This window comes from Palaemon carinicauda, chromosome 32, assembly GCF_036898095.1.
Source record: "Palaemon carinicauda isolate YSFRI2023 chromosome 32, ASM3689809v2, whole genome shotgun sequence".
In the NCBI taxonomy this organism is placed as follows: domain Eukaryota; kingdom Metazoa; phylum Arthropoda; class Malacostraca; order Decapoda; family Palaemonidae; genus Palaemon; species Palaemon carinicauda.
The window spans coordinates 19378865-19400113 of NC_090756.1; the positions used below are offsets into that span (position 1 = coordinate 19378865).

At 42.5% G+C, this 21249-nt stretch overlaps 1 protein-coding gene across 1 annotated transcript in view; it reads left to right on the forward strand.

Annotated features, from left to right (window-relative positions):
• Window positions 1–436: 436 nt before the first annotated feature.
• The window catches only part of LOC137625301 (mitochondrial import inner membrane translocase subunit Tim23-like), a 38820-nt gene continuing 18007 nt past the window's right edge, over window positions 437–21249 (forward strand). The window contains exon 1 of the mRNA XM_068356131.1: window positions 437–648. Coding sequence (XP_068212232.1) covers window positions 564–648 — 85 coding nt within the window. The 5' untranslated portion in view covers window positions 437–563. The remainder of the gene's footprint in view (window positions 649–21249) is intronic.

Sequence of the window (21249 nt, forward strand, 5' to 3'; positions counted from 1 at the left end):
TGCACAATTCTTATACATATAATTAGATAATTAGTTAAAATGTTCTTTAAAGATAACGATATAGTTATTACGCAACGTTCCCCGTGATGCACCACACAGACAGACATTCATGGAGGCTGAAGCTTGTGGTCGGAGAGTCATGACAGATGACGTCACATTTTAAAACGATTTGGAATGACGAATATTTTTAGTAATAAATATACAAAAACGTTAATTTTATTATTAGTATTGTGAATTATTTTAGTTATAACGAAAATTATATGTTTTATTTGAATTATCAATGAAAATTATGCGATTACGTAGATGTGATTAAAACCAACCAGCCAATGAAAACCAAGAATAGTAAACAACTTGGCAAATCATTGCTTCTGATTGGTTGAAAAGTTGCCAACTACTTTCAGATGAAAAGACTCACCTCCGGAGGGGTAGTAGACAACCCTACGCCATCCGCCATCATTGATGGCAGACGATCGCCGTTTCTTGTATTTCTCTGTTGTGATCCTGGCTCAAGCCGACAAGTCTGTCCTTGATTAATAACTTGTAATTAGATAAATAAGAAAATAATGAACATGGATAATAGGAGTGGAGGCATCCTCGGGTTAGTCAGACCGTCCTATGGCACTTCGGACCCCGGAATGAATGTCCCTCGTAAGTATTTTCGACCTTTCGTTACGAATAATGTAATTACGTATGCGTAACTTTGCTCTAGGGTCTGGTCTGTGGCGAAGTCATTTACCGTCATTTATTATAATTGATATATATCGCATGCTTTAACTATACTGTATATTTTGTATTTTAATAAAATCTCGTAATACGTGAGACTAGGTCTAGCTTTCCCGTAATAGGACTACGTCACCCAATGCCGCGATTAAAATGCCTGATATAGGCATAGATTTTTGTATAAATTTCCCAGTTTAATGTTCAAAGATACTTGAGATTTGTTATGGTAAGAGAAGGAATTTGGCCCCATATGACATTGTATTCTATGGGGCGAGTCGTAAAGTCCCCTTGTATAGATTTACCCAGAGTTTAACGGTAAAATTATAGAACAGTACAATAATTATTTTGTAGAACATAAGACATATCTCGTGGATTTTATGGTCTTAGGAACGATATTGATAAAGAATTCTGACGGAAATCCATAATATTTGAGTTGTGGCGGCTCGACAACAATAACTGAAAAGCTATGGGTTTGCATTAGGTATCGACGTCAGTGTCTGAAATGCTTTTAGATTCCTTATTTTGTTATTTATATCAACTTTTTAAAACTTGGGTATTTGTTTACAAGAGCAGGCTCTCCATTTACTCCAAAATTATGCGGTCCTGCTGCTCTCCCCGTCATGTACAGTAATTAGGAGGTTTTTAAAATGGGGGAAAGCTATAAATGGTGAGATATTTTGTGGCGGGGGGGAGGGGTTATAGGAAAAACTAGCTTGGTTTCCGCACTAAACGACCTGGAACTTGACATTGTCACTATAGTCAACCTAACAGAAGTTCGTGATGTCAGCGTACATTTGATATATTTATATTTTCAAAATATGTACTAAATTAAGAATGGAGTAATTACTCAAAAGTGTCGCTAATTGTTTATTGTATTTGTTATGGACACTTTGGAGTAATAACTCCATTTTTAATTTAGTATACTGTATACTGTATTTTGAATATATATATATATATATATATATATGTAAGCTGGCATCACAAACTTCTGTTAAGTTGACTATGTTGGCATTGTTAGTTCCAGGTCGTTTAGTAAGAAAACCAAGCTAGCTTTTTTATAACCCCTCCCCCCACTGGCTCAAAATATCTTGACATTTATAGCTTTCCCCCATTTAAAGAACCTCCTAATTACTGTCAAAGAAGAGGAGAGCTGCAGGAATGTATAATTTTGGAGTAAATGGAGAGCATGCTCTTGTAAACAAATACCAACTTTGTTTCCACCAGTCTTTGCAATAAAATGTTACCATGATCAAAACCCAGTAAGGAAAATTTATACGCAGTAACAATAGTGAAACTATTACAACGCTAGAGCTCATGTTTGCCAGTTCTTCCGGATGCATAGAAATAATTTTTCAATCCCATTTTCATTCCCATTTTCATTGTAGTAGTTTGTAGCCATGTCCATTGTACAAAAAAACCTAACTTAAATGGGCATTTTTATCATTATGTAGGCAAGCCAAATTCACTATTAGATTATTTATTAGACATTTATCCGTTAAGCACGTATGTAACAATATCTCATTGTTCCTATGTTCTGGCAAGTGGGAAAGGTTTCACTATGTGCGTTAGGCCCATTGGTTAGTATTTGTGGTGATATGATTATCTAATCTATCACTTGGTTCAATCTTTTTTTTCACCATAGCTCACTGCCTTCATAATTTAATTCAACATTAGCTCATTGCTCCCATGTTGTGGCAAAAGGAACTAGTTTCACTACGCTCTTTAGCCCCTTGCCCTTGTATTTATGCGGTAATAGTTAGTAACGTTTTGACTTTAATTCATTTCCAGCAGATATGTGTTCAAAATTCAATCTTTCTCAACATATGATAAAACAGAAAAACAACAAATGAATCATATTTACAGTATACTATATCATAATGCTTGAACATGCTTTAGGCCTATATTGTAATTGATTGAATAAAATCGTTGATATTCAAACTTGACAAAGTGGCGTGTTGTGACTTTGTGCCTCAGTATCTGCTCGAACATCGGAATTGGTTTCCATTTCCCATTATCAGACTAGATATATTGAACACACAGTGCTACTCTAACCTATTATCAGTAACGTGGTAAATAAAATAGCATTAATTAAAGGGTATGTTCTGATATTGTAAAGAAATAAGAAGTTGAGGCTGACATAAGTCTTTTTATAGTTTATATGACATATCTGTTTTTGACATTAATAGTTTATACAGGACATCTGTTTTGACGCTGTTACTGTTTTTAGAATGATATATTGTTAATTTATTCTCATTTATTCATTTCCTTATTTCCTATCCTCACTGGGCTATTTTTCCCTGTTGGAGCCCTTGGGCTTATAGCATCTTGCTTTTCCAACTAGGGTTGTAGCTTGGTTAGTAATAATAGTAATAAAACGTTGGTCTCTCAAACAAATAACTTACAAATAAAACGCCTATCAGTTTTTTTTCTGAGCTTTCTGGAGAGAGGTGGTTCCTGTGATAGATGTTAATAGCATGATATGCGAAGAACAGGAATTTTTTCAATATTAAACTTACCCGATAATCATGTAGCTGTCAACTCCGTTGCCCGACAGAATTCTACGGGAGGGATACGCCAGCTATCACTATACTAGAAGGGGGTGTACTCACAAGCGCCACCTGTGGCCAGGTACTACAGTACTTGTTGTTGACGCCACCTCACTTTTTCCTCTGTCGTGCTTCCGGCAAGACGTTCTTGGATACGCTTATGATTTTGGAGTATTGTTCACGGTTTGGTGAAGTATTTCTCTAAAATTTGCAGCTATTCGCTATACTAGAAACTTCTATATTAGCTTAGTTAGCTTTTGGAATTAATTTATTTATGGTGACGAAGAGAGTATGAACTCTCTTTCACCTTTAAATGGCCGACCCTTCCCTTAGACGGAAGTGTTGGTGTCTAAGAGAGTATAGACTCTCTTTCTTAATTTTGCTTAACAAAAGTTATAGATTTATTTTATATCTCTCCGCCTTTTATAGGCCTCTTCGATTAACTTCCTTTTATTATAAAATTAATTTTTATATATTCGACCTTTCCTAATGGTAGGCGGTCTTTTCTTGTACCGAAGTTAATTAACATTGAGCCCGTCATTTCGGTTTTACCTGTTAACATATTATGCTATTTTAATGTTTTTGAAAGAATTTCTTTGATAGTCTCGTACTGTTTTCAAAGTTGAACTAACGTTTTGTTTTGTCTCTGCAGTTGTTGACGTTTCAGAACGTTCAACTTGCGCTCTATCGTTACGATAGAGAGAGAATTTTCACGGTGTCACGTTGCAGTAAGAGTAACCGTGTCTAGCGTTTTGTTCATTCTTTCTTAACTTAATGGTTTTAATTCTACAAAGGAACTTTTCATTTTGGGAAATATTTTCCTTTAACAATAATATGTTTTAACGATATATATGATTGGGCTCTTCTCTCAGGTTCTAAGTCAAGAGAGAGAGAGAGAGAGATAGAGACGGAGGGAGAAAGAGGAGGATAAACGTTTCGTTCAAGCGAGTAACGTTGTTATCGTTTTTGCTCTTCTCCCTAGTCTCTTTAGGGGAAGAAGGTAAACGTTTCTAGAGTTTTTCTTGTTCTCAAGCTTTATGCGGTGAGAGATTTTAAACGTAGTTTATTTGATCTAGTGTTTAGTCTCTTTCCAGCCTCTGAATTATTTATCTTTCATTAGATTTTTCTGTTACATTGTAATTCTGTTTTCGCAATTACTAACTTTTGAGAAAAGATAGAATTGCGTGTTTCAGGTACAAACCACTTAAAGTTTCGAGTTCAGTGAAATAAGTGCAAACAGAAAATCAAAGTGATAAGTGATTAGCGCAAAGTGTGTCAGTGTTGTGCGTGAGGGTACTTCTGTGCGTGCCAGTCGTCCTCCCAGTCCGGGACCTCTTGCAAGCTCCCAAGCCCAGGGGAGAAGCAATGTCGAAGGGCAAAAGGGTTCGGCAGGCCTTGATCGGCGCACAGAAGTATCCTCGGTGGTTGCGGGCGTGTCTTAAGAGACCGTCACTCCCACCCGCAGACGATTGAGCCCTTATTTTGCTCGTCTGCAGAAGAAATTTCGGGGAGAAAACGCTGGTCTCAGGTCTCAAGACCTCTTAAACGTAAAGTCCAGACCTATGCCAGACGTACGAAGTTAGAGTTCAACAACCCGGATGCAGTCATTGGGTTAGCTCTGACTCTCCTCAGTCTCAGGTGACTGCACACCTCCTAATCGAGGTAAGGCGATGCCACAACAGACCTTATCGTCTGTTGATCCCAAGACGACTTTGCTGCAGTCCATGCAGTCGCAGCTTGGGGTCTTAATGCGTGAGTTTCAGGATGAGAAGGTTACACCTCCTCCTGCGAACGCTCCGCCTCTCCGCAGTCCAGTCTGCCAGGCGTACGAAGTTGAGGTTCCTCAGGCTACCTTACCGCGTTCTGAGTTGCCAGTTACCAGCGGTGTGCAGCAACCTCCGCCTCCTCCTGCGAGAGCTCCGCCTCACCGCAGTCCAGTCTGCCAGGCGTACGAAGTTGAGGTTCCTCAGGCTACCTTACCGCGTTCTGAGTTGCCAGTTACCAGCGTTGTGCAGCAACCTTAACCTTCCTTAAGGCAACCTCAGCAATGGGAGCAGGAGTCTTATGCCTTACTTCCTCCGCTTCCGCTTGCGGTTCCACCAGCGAGGCAACAATCTCTTGAGGTACGACAACCTCTTCCATCAATGAGGCAGCCACCTCAGCACTCGCTGCAGCTTAGGCTAGCTCCTCAGGAACCTCAACTCGCGAGACAAGAACTGCGTTCTGCGCAGCCGCTATCTCAACTCTCGCAGCTCACACCTCAGGAACCTTAACTCGTTCCTCAGGAACCTGCTACTGCGCATCCGCAACCCTTACAGCAAGCGCAACTCTTGAGGCAGCAACCTCATGCTATGAGTCAGCCACCTCAACGCATGCATCTGCCACTTTCTCCTCAACTTGAGAAATAACAAATGACAATAATAACACCTCATTACTTTCATAACTTGCATTTGTAATCATATACATGTATGCCTACACAAACATTATGATAATGGAGGTTATTTGTCTTACTTATATAAAAATATATATGTATTCCTTGCAATATATTTTTAACAATATCGCAAAATATGGCAAAAATATCTTCAAAACAAAAATGAATCATGAGTTATGAATGTAAGGTAAATATTATGTTGATATTAAAACCCCATGCAAGCATGCATGAAGCACTCTAGCACTGGTCATGGAATTTCTGAGAAATGTTAAACGCCATGCAACACGCTCTGCTTACCTTACAGCATGCTCTACATACAGCATGCTCTGCATACAGCATGCTCTGCATACAGCATGCTCTGCATACAACATGCTCTGCATACAGCATGCTCTGCATACAGCATGCTCTGCATTCAGCATGCTCTGCATACAACATGCTCTACATACAGCATGCTCTGCATACAACATGCTCTGCATACAGCATGCTCTGCATACAACATGCTCTGCTTACAGCATGCTCTGCATACAACATGCTCTACATACAGCATGCTCTGCATACAGCATGCTCTGCATACAACATGCTCTGCATACCTTACCGCATGCTTCTCAGTCATACATCTTTGGTTGTTGCCAACTCACTAGACTGTCAAGCAGTTTCATAATGTTGCCTTCTAGTCTGCTGCTTTTGCACCATTGAAACCCTCACTGAGAGAACTTAACTTTTCTCGGATATGGTCCCTGTAGATGAGAAAGTGCTTTTCTCCCTCCTTCTGATATTCCCTTGAGGACTCTGTCATTTGGAGAGGAGCCTTTAGCTGCGTAGCCTCCTATGGACTTTTATTTAAGCATAACATGCTTCCAGGGAAGGTAATGGTTCCACTTCAGTCACTAACCCCGTCTGTTACCACACCTGCTCCCATAGACCTTGAGCTGTGTTGCAAGACATACAGTCCAAGCTTAGTCCTTGTTAAAGGATTTTTTGTTTACGGAGTCAGTGTGTCACTGGGAAGACGTTCAACAACCAGCAGAAGTGACTTGTTGTGACGCAGTGCGGCAACCTCAGCAACCCGATAAGGAGTTGTCTGTACGACCCAGACAGTCTAGACAGCTTCGGGTTGTCACTGTACTTCCTCGCTTCCCCATGGTTGACAGTTCACAGACTGTGCAGCAGTACCATGATCTTGTGTCCGGCTCCGTCAGACGACTGGCTTTTAAGAGCTCCCACAAGTCGTCGCTGTCTGGAGATTCTCAGATGGACTATGGATCTGACCAAGGAACTGGGCCTCCTGGTCAATTTTGAGGAGTCTCAGCTCATCCCATCCCAGACCATTGTCTCCCTGGGTATGGATCTTCAGAGTCGAGCTTTTCGGGCTTTTCCGTCGGCCCCAAGGATCTTCCAAGCCCTAGAATGCATCCAGAGCATGCTGAGAAGGAACCGATGCTCAGTCAGGTAGTGGATGAGTCTAACAGGGACACTTTCATCGCTGGCCCTGTTCATCGTGTTAGGGAGAATCCACCTCCCCCCCTTCAGTATCATCTAGCTGCTCACTGGATAAAGGACATGACGCTAGAGACGGTCTCAGTTCCTGTTTCCGAAGAGAGGAGGTCTTCTCTCGCGTGGTGTAAGAACAGCTTTCTTCTCAAGGAAGTCTACCTTTGGCTGTTCAGAAACCCGACCGCCGTCTCCTCTCGGACACATCAGACACGGGCTGGGGTGCGACTTTGGACGGACAGGAATGATCGAGAACATGGAATCAGGAGCAAAGGACACTTCACATCAATTGCAGGAGTTGTTGGCGGTTCTTCTGGCCTTGATAAACTTCAAGTCCCTCCAGCTTAACAAAGTGGTGGAGGTGGACTCTGACAACACCACAGCCCTGGCTTACACCTTCAAGCAGGGAGGGACTCTTTCGTGAAGTTGTTCTAGATCGCAAGGGACCTCCTCATCTGGTCTAAAGATCGAAAGCTCACGCTGGTAACGAGGTTCATTCAGGGCGGTATGAATGTCATGGCAGATCACCTCAGCCGGAAGGGTCAGGTCATCCCCACAGAGTGGACCCTTCACAAGAATGTTTGCAGCAGACTTTGGGCCCTGTGGGGTCAGCCAACCATAGATCTGTTCGCTACCTCGATAACCTAGAGACTCCTATTGTATTGTTCTCCGATTCCAGACCCAGCAGCAGTTCACGTGGATGCTTTTCTGCTGGATTGGTTCCATCTCGACCTGTATGCATTCCCGCCGTTCAAGATTGTCAACAGGGTACTTCAGAAGTTCTCCTCTCGCAAAGGGACACGGCTGACGTTGGTTGGCTCCGCTCTGGCCCGCGAGAGAATGGTTCTTAGAGGTACTGCAATGGCTGGTCGACATTCCCAGGACTCTTCCTCTAGGAGTGAACCTTCTACGTCTACCTCACGTAAAGAGGGTACACCCGAACCTCCACGCTCTTCGTCTGACTGCCTTCAGACTTTCGAAAGACTCTCAAGAGCTAGGGGCTTTTCGAAGGAGGCAGCCAGAGCGATTGCCAAAGCAAGGAGAACATCCACTCTCAGAATCTATCAGTCTCAAGGGGAAGTCTTCCGTAGCTGGTACAAGACCAATGCAGTTTCCTCAACCAGTACCACTGTAACCCAGATTGCTGACTTCCTGTTATATCTAAGGAAAGTAAGATCCCTTTCAGCTCCTACAATCAAGGGTTACAGAAGTATGTTGGCAGCGGTTTTCCGCCACAGAGGCTTGGATCTTTCCACCAACAAAGATCTACAGGACCTCCCTAGGTCTTTTGAGACCTCAAAGGAACGTCGGTTGTCCACTCCAGGCTGGAATCTAGACGTGGTCCTAAGGTTCCTTATGTCATCAAGATTTGAACCTCTCCAATCAGCCTCTTTTTAGGACCTCACATTAAAAACTCTTTTCCTCGTGTGCTTGACAACTAAAAGAGTAAGTGAGATCCACGCCTTCAGCAGGATCATTGTTTTCACATCTGAAACGGCTACATGTTCCTTGCAGCTCGGTTTTTGCTAAACGAGCTTCCTTCACGTCCTTGGCCTAAGTCGTTCGAGATCCCAAGCCTGTCCAACTTGGTGGGGAATGAACTGGAGAGAGTACTTTGCCCAGTTAGAGCTCTTAGGTACTATCTAAAAAGGTCTTAACCTTTACAAGGACAATCAGAAGCCTTATAGTGTGCTATCAAGAAACCTTCTTTTCCAAGTTCTAAGAACTCAGTTTCTTACTATTCAGGCTTCTGATTAGAGAAACACATTCTCATCTGAAGGAAGAAGACCTTGCTTTGCTGAAGGTAAGGACACATGAAGTGGGAGCTGTGGCTACTTCAGTGGCCTTCAAACAGAGCCATTCTCTGCAGAGTGTTATGGATGCAACCTATTGGAGAAGCAAGTCAGTGTTCGCATCATTCTATCGCAAAGATGTCCAGTCTCTTTACGAGTACTGCTACACCCTGGGACCATTCGTAGCAACGAATGCAGTAGTAGGCGAGGGCTCAGCCACTACATTCCCATAATCCCATAACCTTTTAACCTTTCTCTTGAATACTTTTTATGGGTTGTACGGTCGGCTAAGAAGCCTTCCACATCCTTGTTGATTTGGCGGGTGGTCAATTCTTTCTTGAGAAGCGCCGAGGTTAAAGGTTGTGATGAGGTCCTTTAGTATGGGTTGCAGCCCTGTATACTTTAGCACCTTTGAGTTGATTCAGCCTTCCAAGAGGAACGCTGCGCTCAGTAAGGAAGACGATCTTATTAAAGGCAGAGTAACGGTTCAAGTCGACTTCCTTACCAGGTACTTATTATTTCATTGTTATTGTGGATAACTGATTATATGAAATACGGGATACTTAGCTATCCTTTAGTCTTGTACACTGGTTTTTCACCCACCCCCCTGGGTGTGAATCAGCTACATGATTATCGGGTAAGTTTAATATTGAAAAATGTTATTTTCATTAGTAAAATAAATTTTTGAATATACTTACCCGATAATCATGATTTAATTGACCCACCCTTCCTCCCCATAGAGAACCAGTGGACCGAGGAAAAAGTGAGGTGGCGTCAACAACAAGTACTGTAGTACCTGGCCACAGGTGGCGCTTGTGAGTACACCCCCTTCTAGTATAGTGATAGCTGGCGTATCCCTCCCGTAGAATTCTGTCGGGCAACGGAGTTGACAGCTACATGATTATCGGGTAAGTATATTCAAAAATTTATTTTACTAATGAAAATAACATTTTTATTGATATCTTTAGCTTCGTTATTAGTGGTTTTTCGACAGTAGTATGTGGGATTCCAAATATTGTAGTATTAATTCTAAAGATCTGTTCAATTACTGTATAGGAGTTGAATTGTCCAAACTAATATTGCACTGTACTACAATAAAACCAATCCAACTTGCCTCAGAATAACATTTTCAATATTAAACTTACCCGATGATCATATAGCTGTCAGCTCTGCTGCCCGACAGAAAAAACCTACGGGCGGAATACGCCAGCGATCGCTATACAGGTGGGGGTGTACATCAACAGCGCCATCTGTCAAGTAGGTACTCAAGTACTCGATGTCAACATAGAACCAATTTTCTCTCTGTCGTGCCACTGGCAAGACCTACTAAATACGCCGTCCCTAACTGGATTTGTTTTCACAACGATTTGGTGAAGTACACTATTCCAGTTTTGAGCTTTCGCTATGCAGGGGTTTTTTCTTCATTTCAAAACTTGAACTCGTTTTGGATAGATTTAATTATGGTGACGAAGAGAGTATGGACTCTCTTTCACTTTTAAATGGCCGACCCTTCCCTTAGACGGAAGTGTGTTTAGGTTTTTGGTAATTTTGCTTAACACGTTATAGATCTATTTATTTTATATCTCTCCGCCTTTATAGGCCTCTTCGATTAACTTTCCATTTATTATAAACTTATAAAAAATAAATTTTTATGTTTGTTTATATGCGACCTTTCCTAATAGTAGGCGGTCCTAACTTGGAACCGAAGTTAATTAACATTGAGCCCGTTATATCGTATTTAACCTTTAAAGAATTTATTACTTTTTTAATTTTAATGTTTTATGAAAGAATTTCTTTGATAGTCTCGTACTGTTTTCAAAGATGAACTAACGTTTAGTTTTTTAGTCTACGCAGTTGTTGACGTTCAGAACGTTCAACATGCGCTCTATCGTTACGATAGAGAGAGAGTGTATCACGGTTTCACTTTGCAGTAAGAGTAAACCGATTCTAGCGTTTCGTTCATTCTTTCTTAGCTTAAATGGTTTAAATTCTAAATTAAAGGAACTTTTTATTTGGAAAACCTTTCAGTTTTTTCCTTTAGCAAATAACATGTTTTAACGATATATAATTGGGCTCTTCTCTCAGGTGCGAAATCAAGAGAGAAGAGAGAGAGAGATAGAGACGGAGGGAGAGAGAGGAGAATAAACGTTTCGTTCAAGCGGGTAACGTTGTTCTCGTTTTTTACTCTCCTCCCTAGTCGCTGTAGGGGAAGAAGGTAAAACGTTTCTAGGGTTTTATTCTTGTTCCCAGGCTTTGTGCGGTGAGAGATTGTAAACGTAGTTATTTGATCTAGTGTTTAGTCTTTTCCAGCCACTGAATTCTTTATCTTTATTTATGTTTTTCTGTTGCATTGTAAGACTGTTTTCGCAATTACTACCTTTTAATGAAGGATAGGATTGCGTGTTTCAGGTAGAAATCAGTTTAAGTTTCGATTTCAGTGAAATAAGTGCAAAACAGAAAATCAAAAGTGATAAAGTGATATGCGCAAAGTGTTACAGTGTTGCGTCCGAGGGTTCGTCTGTTCTTGCCAGTCGTTCACCTAGTCCGGGACCTCTTACAAGCTCCCAAGCCCAGGGGAGAAGTAATGTCGAACGACTTATGGGTTCCACAGGCCTTGATCAACGAACAGACGTTTTTCCCTCCGTGGTTTCGGGCGTATCTACCCAAGATCGCCCCACCCACACAAAGACGAGAGAGCCCATTTATTCCTCGTCTGCGGAAGAGGTTTCTCGTAAGAAACCATGGACCACATCTTGCAGCTTTTTAAGTGCAAGTCGGTCCCTTCCGCGCAAGTCCAACGGCCTAGGTGTAGCCACTGGGTCAGTTCGGACTCGCTGCAGTCATCCGACGACTGCACACCTCCCAAGAGAGGCAAGGTGGTACCGCAACAGGCAGTAACTCCGTCTGTTGCCGCACCAGCTGTTTTAGACCCTCAGTCACAACGGACAGTAGCTCCGTCTGTTGCCGTTTTTGTAGACCCTAAGTGGTCTTTACTGCAGTCTATGCAGACTCAGTTAGCTGCGGTTATGCAGGAGTTTCGTGCGGAGAAGGTTGACACTGCTCCCGTTAGCCTGCAACCTGCCACGGTTGTGCGCCCAGCTCACGCTGAGGCTGCCTGCTCCCACACTCCGGCTGCGGAGAGCTCCACCTCCGATGCGCAATCGACCCTGCCAGACGCATGTTGACGTTAGCCGACGTGCGGCACCCTCCGTTAACATGCGTGAGCTACCGCATCAGCAGTGGGAAGGTGGAGTCAAGCTGCCGTGTTTTGACGCGATGCGTTAGTTTCCGCAACCCACGGCAGTCCCCACCACGCACCACCACTCCGCTTTGGTTGTTGCCTGCTCCCACACTCCGAATGCGGAGAAGGTTGACGATGCACCCGTTTGCCTACAACCTGCCACGGTTGTGCGCCCAGCATGGCTGCCTGCTCCCACACTCTTGTTGTGAGAGCTCCTCCACCCATGCGCAGTCGACCCTGCCAGACGCATGCTGACTCCCACAGACACACGGAGCACGGTGTGTCAGCCTCCGCAACCCACTGTGGTTACCGCCACTCGCCCGCAGCAGACTAGTCAGTCAGGAGTTTAGGCTTCCCCACACAGCTTTGGTTGTTGCCAGCTCACAGACTGTCAAGCAGTTACATGACGTTGCCTTCTGGTCTGCTACTAATGCACCAGTGCTGTATGTCCTCACGCCCTGTTGTGGTTGACAGTTCAGTTTTTGACAGTTCACAGACTATCAAGCAGTTACATAACGTTGCCTTCTGGTCTGCTGCTTATGCACCAGTGAGAACCTCACTGAGATAACCTAGCTTTTCTCGGACATGGTTCCTGTAGATGAGAAAGTGCTGTTCTCCCTCCTACTGATATTCCTTTGAGGACTCTGTCATTTGGAGAGGAGCCTTAAGCTGCTTAGCCTCCTATGGACTTTAATTAAAGCATAACAGGCTTCCAGGGATGGTAAATGGTTCCGCTTCAGTCGCTAACCCCGCCTGTTGCCACACCTGCTCCCATAGACCCTAATGGGCTTTGTTGCAAGACATGCAGTCCAAGCTTGTGTCCTTGATAGAGGATTTTTTACGGAGAAGAACCTTCTGGCCAACAACCTTCATACCGGTTGGTTGTGCGCCCTGTTGACGCTGAGGTAACCTACTCGCGTCCGCCAGTTGAGGTGGTTCCTCCACCTATGCGACCCAGTGTGGGTTGCCAGTCGCACGTTGACGTTAAGCGACTCTCGGAGGTGGTTGTGGACGTTCAGTGTGTCACTAGGAAGACGTTCAACAACCAGCAGAGGTGACTTGTTGTGACGCAGTGCGGCAACCTCAGCAACCCGGTAGGGGGTTGACTGCACAACCCAGACAGTCTAGACAGTTTCGGGTTGACGCTGTACTTCCTCGCGTCCCCATGGTTGACAGTTCACAGACTGTGCAGCAGTACCATGATATTGTGTCCGGCTCCGTCACGCATCCACCAGTGCGACCGGATTCAGCAAGTCAGACGTTGCCCACTCCGTTGCCGTTTCCTCATCAGTTTCGGATGAGGAACCCTCGGATGAGGACATTGCTGAACAAGACGATCAACCCCCAGCCCTGCTATCCATCCAGAAGATGCTGAAGAAGGAACGCTGCCCTGTCAGGCTGTGGATGAGTCTGGTTAGGACACTGTCATCCGTGGTTCAATTTGTGTCACTTGGAAGACTACACCTCCGTCCTCTTCTGTATCATCTAGCTTTTCACTGGAAAAGGACAAGACGCTAGAAGCGGTCTCGATCCCGGTTTCCGGAAAGATAAAGTCTGGTCTGACTTGGTGAAAGGACTTTATCAACCTTTGAAAGGGTCTTCCCCTGACTGTTCAGACTCCCAACCACGTTCTCTTCTCGGACGCATCGGACGTAGGCTGGGGTGCGACATTAGGCGGTAGGGAATGCTCGGGATTATGGAACTCGAGTCAAAGGACAATGCATTTCAACTGCAAGAAGCTACTGGCAGTACGTCTGACCTGGTAAAGCTTCAGGTCTCTCCTTCAAGGCAAAGTGGTGGAGGTGAACACGGACAACACCCTGCTTTGACGTACATCTCCAAGCAAGGAGGGACCTACTCTCTGACATGGTACGAGTTCGCAAGAGACCTCCTCACCTGTTCAACAGGTCTAGACTTTTCACTAGTAGTTCTCTTCTCGGACGCATCGGACGTAGGCTGGGGTGCGACATTAGGCGGTAGGGAATGCTCGGGATTATGGAACTCGAGTCAAAGGACAATGCATTTCAACTGCAAGAAGCTACTGGCAGTACGTCTGACCTGGTAAAGCTTCAGGTCTCTCCTTCAAGGCAAAGTGGTGGAGGTGAACACGGACAACACCCTGCTTTGACGTACATCTCCAAGCAAGGAGGGACCTACTCTCTGACATGGTACGAGTTCGCAAGAGACCTCCTCACCTGTTCAACAGGTCTAGACTTTTCACTAGTAACGAGGTTCATCCAAGGCAACTTGAATGTCATAGCAGATTGTCTCAGTAGGAAGGGACAAATAATTCCAACAGATTGGACCCTCCACAAGGATGTATGCAAGAGACTTTGGGCCACCTGGGGCCAGCCAACCATAGATCTCTTTGCAACCTCGATGACCAAGAGGCTCCCAATACTTTGCTCACCTATCCCGGACCCAGCAGTAGTTCATATAGATGCCTTTCTACTAGATTGGTCACATCTAGATCTATATGCATTCCCTCCGTTCTAGATTGTCAACAAGGTACTGCAGAAGTTCGCCTCTCACGAAGGGACAAAGTTGACGCTAGTTGCTTCCCTCTGGCCCGCGAGAGAATAACTCACCGAGGTACTTCGATGGCTAGTAGACGTTCCCAGAACACTTCCCCTAAGGGTGGACCTGCAACGTCTGCCACGCGTAAAGAAGGTACTCCAAGGCCTCCACGCTCTTCGTCTGACTGCCTTCAGACTATCGAAAGACTCTCGAGAACTAGAGGTTTTTCGAAGGAGGCAACCAGAGCGATTGCTAGAGCAAGGAGAACATCCACCCTTAGAGTCTACCAATCGAAGTGGGAAATCTTCCGAAACTGGTACAAGTCAGTATCCGTATCCTCGACCAGTACCTCTGTAACTCAAATAGCTGACTTCCTCTTATATCTGAGGAAAGAACGATCTCTTTCAGCTCCTACTTTCAAGGGTTACAGAAGCATGTTGGCATCAGTCTTCCGTCACAGAGGCTTAGATCTTTCCAACAATAAAGATCTACAGGACCTCCTTAAGTCTTTTGAGACCACGAAGGAGCGTCGTTTGGTTACACCTGGTTGGAATTTAGACGTGGTTCTAAGATTCCTTATGTCAGACAGGTTCGAACCGCTTCAATCAGCCTCCCTGAAAGATCTCACCTTTAAGACTCTTTTCCTGATATGCTTAACCACAGCTAAAAGAGTCAGTGAGATTCATGCCTTCAGCAAGAACATCGGATTCTCATCCGAAACGGCTACATGTTCTACAACTTGGTTTTCTAGCCAAACACGAGCTGCCTTCTCGGCCTTGACCAATATCGTTCGATATTCCAAACTTATCGTATGGTTGGAAATGAACTAGAAAGAGTATTATGTCCTGTAAGAGCTCTTAAGTTCTTTTTTAAAAAACCTTTACGAGGCCCGTCTGAAGCTTTATGGTGTTCAGTTAAGAATCCATCTTTGCCTATGTCAGAGAATTCTTTATCCTATTTTATCAGACTGTTAATACGAGAAGCTCATTCCCTTCTGAATGAGGAAGACCAAGCTTGGCTGAAGGTAAGGACACACGAAGTTAGAGCTGTCGCAACTTCCGTGGCCTTTAAACAAAATAGATCTCTGCAAAGTGTATTCGACGCAACCTATTGGAAAAGCAAATCAGTGTTCGCGTCTTTTATCTTAATGTCCAGTCTCTTTACGAGAACTGCTACACTCTGGGACCATTCGTAGCAACGAGTGCAGTAGTGGTGGGGGCTCCACCACTACAATTCCCTAATTCCAGAACCTTTTTAATCTTTCTCTTGAAATATTTTTGGGTTGTCCGGAAGGCTAAGAAGCCTTTCGCATCCTACTTGATTTGGCGGGTGGTCAAAGTCATTTCTTGAGAAGCGCCTAGATTAGAGGTTTTGATGAGGACCTTTAGTATGGGTTGCAACCCTTCATACTTCAGCTCCTAGGAGTCGCTCAGCATCCTATGAGGATCGCGAGGCTCAGTAAGGAAGACGTACTTAAAAAGGCAGAGTAATTGTTCAAGTCGTCTTCCTTACCAGGTACTTATTTATTTTATGCTTGTTATTTTGAATAACTGCTAAAATGAAATACGGAATACTTAGCTCATAATAATGTCAACATGTAATGCTGGTCTCTACCCACCCCCCTGGGTGTGAATCAGCTATATGATCATCGGGTAAGTTTAATATTGAAAAATGTTATTTTCATTAGTAAAATAAATTTTTGAATATACTTAACCGATGATCATAAATTAAAGGACCCTCCCTTCCTCCCCAATAGAGACCCAGTGGACAGAGGAGAAAATTGGTTCTATGTTGACAGCGAGTACTTGAGTACCTACTTGACAGATGGCGCTGTTGATGTACACCCCCACCTGTATAGCGATCGCTGGCGTATTCCGCCCGTAGGTTTTTTCTGTCGGGCAGCAGAGCTGACAGCTATATGATCATCGGGTAAGTATATTCAAAAATTTATTTTACTAATGAAAATAACATTTTTACGCTTTATGGTAGTAATAACTAAAACAAGTATAGATATAACTACTCTAGTCTTGAGTAACACTATGTGCATTGCATGCAGTTACAATGATATTTGATGACTGACGAACAAGGTGTCCTATGAATGCTTTAAGTAACAGCACTGTATTGGGCTTTGTGTAAGGTGTCCATTTTTGGTGGTGGTAATGCATGCGTAAATATTTACAGGGAATAGAGAATTGTTTTATGCTTTATTAGCAACAATGCACATAAGTTATTATTATTATTATTATTATTATTATTATTATTATTATTATTATTACTAGCCAAGCTACAACCCTAGTTGGAAAAGCAAGATGCTATAAGCCCAAGGGCTCCAATAGGGAAAAATAGCCCAGAGAGGAAAGGGAATAAGGAAATAAATAAATGATGAGAATAAATTAACAATAAATCATTCTAAAAACAGTGACAACGTCAAAACGGATATGTCCTATATAAACTGTTAACGTCAAAAACAAATAAAAAGACTCGTGTCAGCCTGGTCAACATAAAAACATTTGTTCCAACTTTGAACTTTTGAAGTTTACTGATTCAACTACCCGATTAGGAAGATACATTAATTAGTGTAGGCCATAGTTTTTTTTATTTAAAATGTTAGTGTTTTCATGTACTCTCTGGCATAACCACAAGAATATTTTATTTCTCTCTTTACCACTACCACCGAGATGTGATGTGCCAGGCTTCTTCTGACAAAATGGGTTACAGTGTGTTTAGGATAGGATTACACCATACTGTAGTTAGTTTATGGAATGTAAAGGTGCTAGTGATGTAATTTCACCAAGGGCTACATTGTTTGACTAGTGAAAACATTGTGAGGACAGTCATTATTATTACTAGCTAAGCTACAGTTTTAGTTGGAAAAGCAGAATGCTACAAGCCCTAGTGCTCCAACGGGGAAAATAGCCCAGTGTGGAAAGGAAATAAACTATATGAGAAGTAATGATAATTAATAGAAAATATCTTGAGATCTGTAACAATGTTAGAATAGATCTGTCATATACTATATAAACAATGAAGTGTCAACCTGTTGAACATAAAAACATTTACTGCAAGTTTGAACTATTGAAATTATACTGATTCAACTGCTGATTAGGAAGATGATTCCACACCTTTGTCACAGTTGGAATAAAACTTCTAGAATACTGTGTAGTGTTGAGCCTTATTGTGGAGAAGGCTAGTTAAGTAAGAGAACGAGGTTTTGGTGGATAGTAGTGGTGAGTAAATATTGGTAATAGAGTAATATTTACTTTTCAAAAGTTTGTCTTTGAAAATTAACTTAGCCAAGCCTAATTTTCTAGCTAGACCTGGAAATTTAATAGTACCCTTCATACGATACATCAGTTTAATGATGTAAGACATGAGTTATTCCTGTTTGGTGATATGGTAACTGAATGGTAAACTGTTAATGTTTTTTTTTTTAATAGAAAGTGACCTTCGTAAAAAAGCGTAACCAAAAATGGCTTGGAAAGGTAGTTAAAGTAGAAAATATGCCTTGAAATTATTTGAGATATAGTCTGATAAGCTTAGTGTTTTATTTCTAAGCAATTAAAAGATTACATGACTAACTTAACACAGTTGGGACGTACCGAAAGAACCATGAAAAATTTATTAACCCTTTTACCCCCAAAGGATGTACTGGTACGATTCACAAAACTCATCCCTTTACCCACATGGATGTACCGGTACGTCCTTGCAAAAAAACTATTTACATTTTTTTTTGCATATTTTTGATAATTTTTTGAGAAACTTCAGGCATTTTCCAAGAGAGTGAGACCAACCTGATCTCTCTATGATGAAAATTAAGGCTGTTAGAGCAATTTAAAAAATATATATTGCAAAATGTGCTTGAAAAAAATAACCCCTGGGGTTTAAGGGTTAGAAAGTTCCAAATAGCCTGGGGGTAAAAGGGTCAAAGAACAAACTTGCAATAAAATAATAAAGTGGAAGATTTGTAAACTATACCTATTACTGTACCGTATTTCACTGAGGTCTTTGGTAGTTTTACCATGGTAGGAAAGTCACATAAACTATAAAAAATTTTTGTACTGTATTCCATAAACATCAAATTTCATGGCTAACAGCTGTACACGTTTTTTCCTACCACAGCAATATGGTATTGACTTTTATCTTACAAGATTTTATTGCGTGTCTTGCATATCTTTTACTTCATGCTACTTTTCTTAGTCACTTTAATTCATCCCTGCTTCTGATTTATAGTGGGGAGAGGGAGAGTACGTATTCATATACCTAATAATAAGGTCTATAAATGAACTGTATGGAAACAGTGATACCCTATAACATATTGATGCAGATGTGATATTCATTATTTTAAATTTATTCAGAATTTAAAGGTTTCAAAAGGTTTCTCTGAAGGTGCCAGATTTGTTGTAATGTCCCTTCTAGGTGCCAGCTGCACTTGATATTTTACCCTTCTACTGCACCTCTGTTCCTGCATCTTTTCTTCTATCTTGGTGTCCAACTTAACTTTATAGTACAAGTTATTTATCTTTAGAACCTTTAAAGTTTTGAATGACCTCCCAGGCCCCAGCTTTTTGGGACATAGAGCCTAAATTCATAAATCCAGTGATTCCAATCTGTGGGACAACTCATCCTTGAAACTTCTTCCACTTTGTGAGATAGATCTTTAACCATGTAATCTGAATTCTAAATGAAACCTATTGATATCAGTACACAAAGCAAGCATAATAAAGCTTTATTCTTGCCCCCTAAAAAGTAGTAAGAATTGAATTGTTCCGACAGGAATACAAAGCCTTCGCTCTTTATTGTGGATATAGGTTTTAGTGTAAGCTGGCAGGTAGCCTTAAAACTTTGAGTTGTCAATAACCATTCTGGTTGTTTCCATTGGTAGGGGGGAAGGTCCCCCCTGCTCACTTATACCTTCCTCACTGTGATCTTTCTGTGTTTGGAGACAAACGTCTCCTTGCGCATTCACTGGCTATGCCAAATAAACTTCTCTTTAGATTTTTTCCTATTAATGCTTGCACCTCGGGGTTAGTTAAGGTGAACATGTTTAGCCAGTTGCTTGCCTTTACCAACTTGGAGTTGGACTTCTCAGAAGTTTTACAATCGGAAATCGTCGAGAGGGAAATCTGTTCTGTCTGTGTTTGCTGACACATCGGGGAACACACATGAGCAACTTGCGTCCTAGCTAGTGCTGTTGGTTCAACGTTCCAGTCTCGCTTATTGGAAGCAGTTGCTTTACAACCGATCGCCTGACATGGTCACCGATCTCTGGGAGGTTCACACCCTCTGCCATTCTGAAGTGCATGTTAGTCTTTCACTGAGAGATATACTTCCGTTTTTCTCCCTCTGAGCTCCTGGCCTTATGGGGTTTTCGCCAGACACAGTCACTAGCACGACCTGCTGTCCTAGCTTAGTAGTTTATCCAGGCTGCTCGGAAATATTCTCACATTTCAACAAGTGATCTGGCTCTTCAAAGTTGCTTGGAGAACCTGGCGTCAAAGGTGAAAGCTAGCTTTACACCTGAGTTTGCTTACGCAAGCAATCCTTCATCTCCTTGCGATGCGATTCAAGCTCTAGCGAGCCTAGATCGCGGCGCCAAGAGTGGAAGTTTTTCTTTTCACTTGAGGTTTTGCTTAATAAAAGGAATATCACAACCCCTTGCAATCCAAGCTCGCCCTGTGATTCTAGCTCTTAACAAGCTAGGATCGCAGCCCCCTCAAGGAAGCTTCCTTTCACCCGAGTTTTGCTTAAAGCAAGTGATCTCATACTCCTCACAATATGATTCAAGCTGAAGCAAGCTGGGACCACGGCGCCAAAGGTGAAAGCTGCTTTTCACAGAGGTTTTCTTGAAGCAATTGATTTCTCAATGCCTCGCTACCCAGGCTCGCATGAGAAATAAGCTCTCACTGACCCTGGATCATGGTGCCTCCTAGTGATGGGATTCAGGTTCTTGTGGGCCTGGATGCTTAATGCAAGCGATCTCTCAATACCTTGTGATGTTATTCGAGCTGTAGCTAGCCTAGATCCCGGTGTCAAGGGTGAAAGGTAGCCTTTCACCGGGGGGTTGTTTGACACAAACTACCTTCTTACTCCTCACGACCTGAACTTGCATGCGATTCAGGGTCATGGCACCATTTGGCTTCGGAGCCTTAGAGTTCAAGGTCGTTTTCTTACAAGAAATTTGTGTTGTTGTGGTAGCTAATTGTATGCTTTTGTGCTCATCAAGCGTTCATACATCTTAAGAAAATATTTATGGAAACAAATTACTTCGAGAGCCAGAGAGTTTGCCGCAAGGCAAGAGGTAGAGTTTTCAGAGGATTTGACATTTTCCTATTAGTTTCTTTCTCGTAAGATTGCAGTGAAAATCCCTGGATATTTTGTAAAGGTTCCGAAATTTTTTGGACAGCTTGCCTCGGTGATTCAGAGTTTAGTTGTGTGGAGGAAATGCAAATTGCTTTAGATTTGTAACTTTTCTTTTCATGAATACACAATTACGATCGTGCATTCGACTGT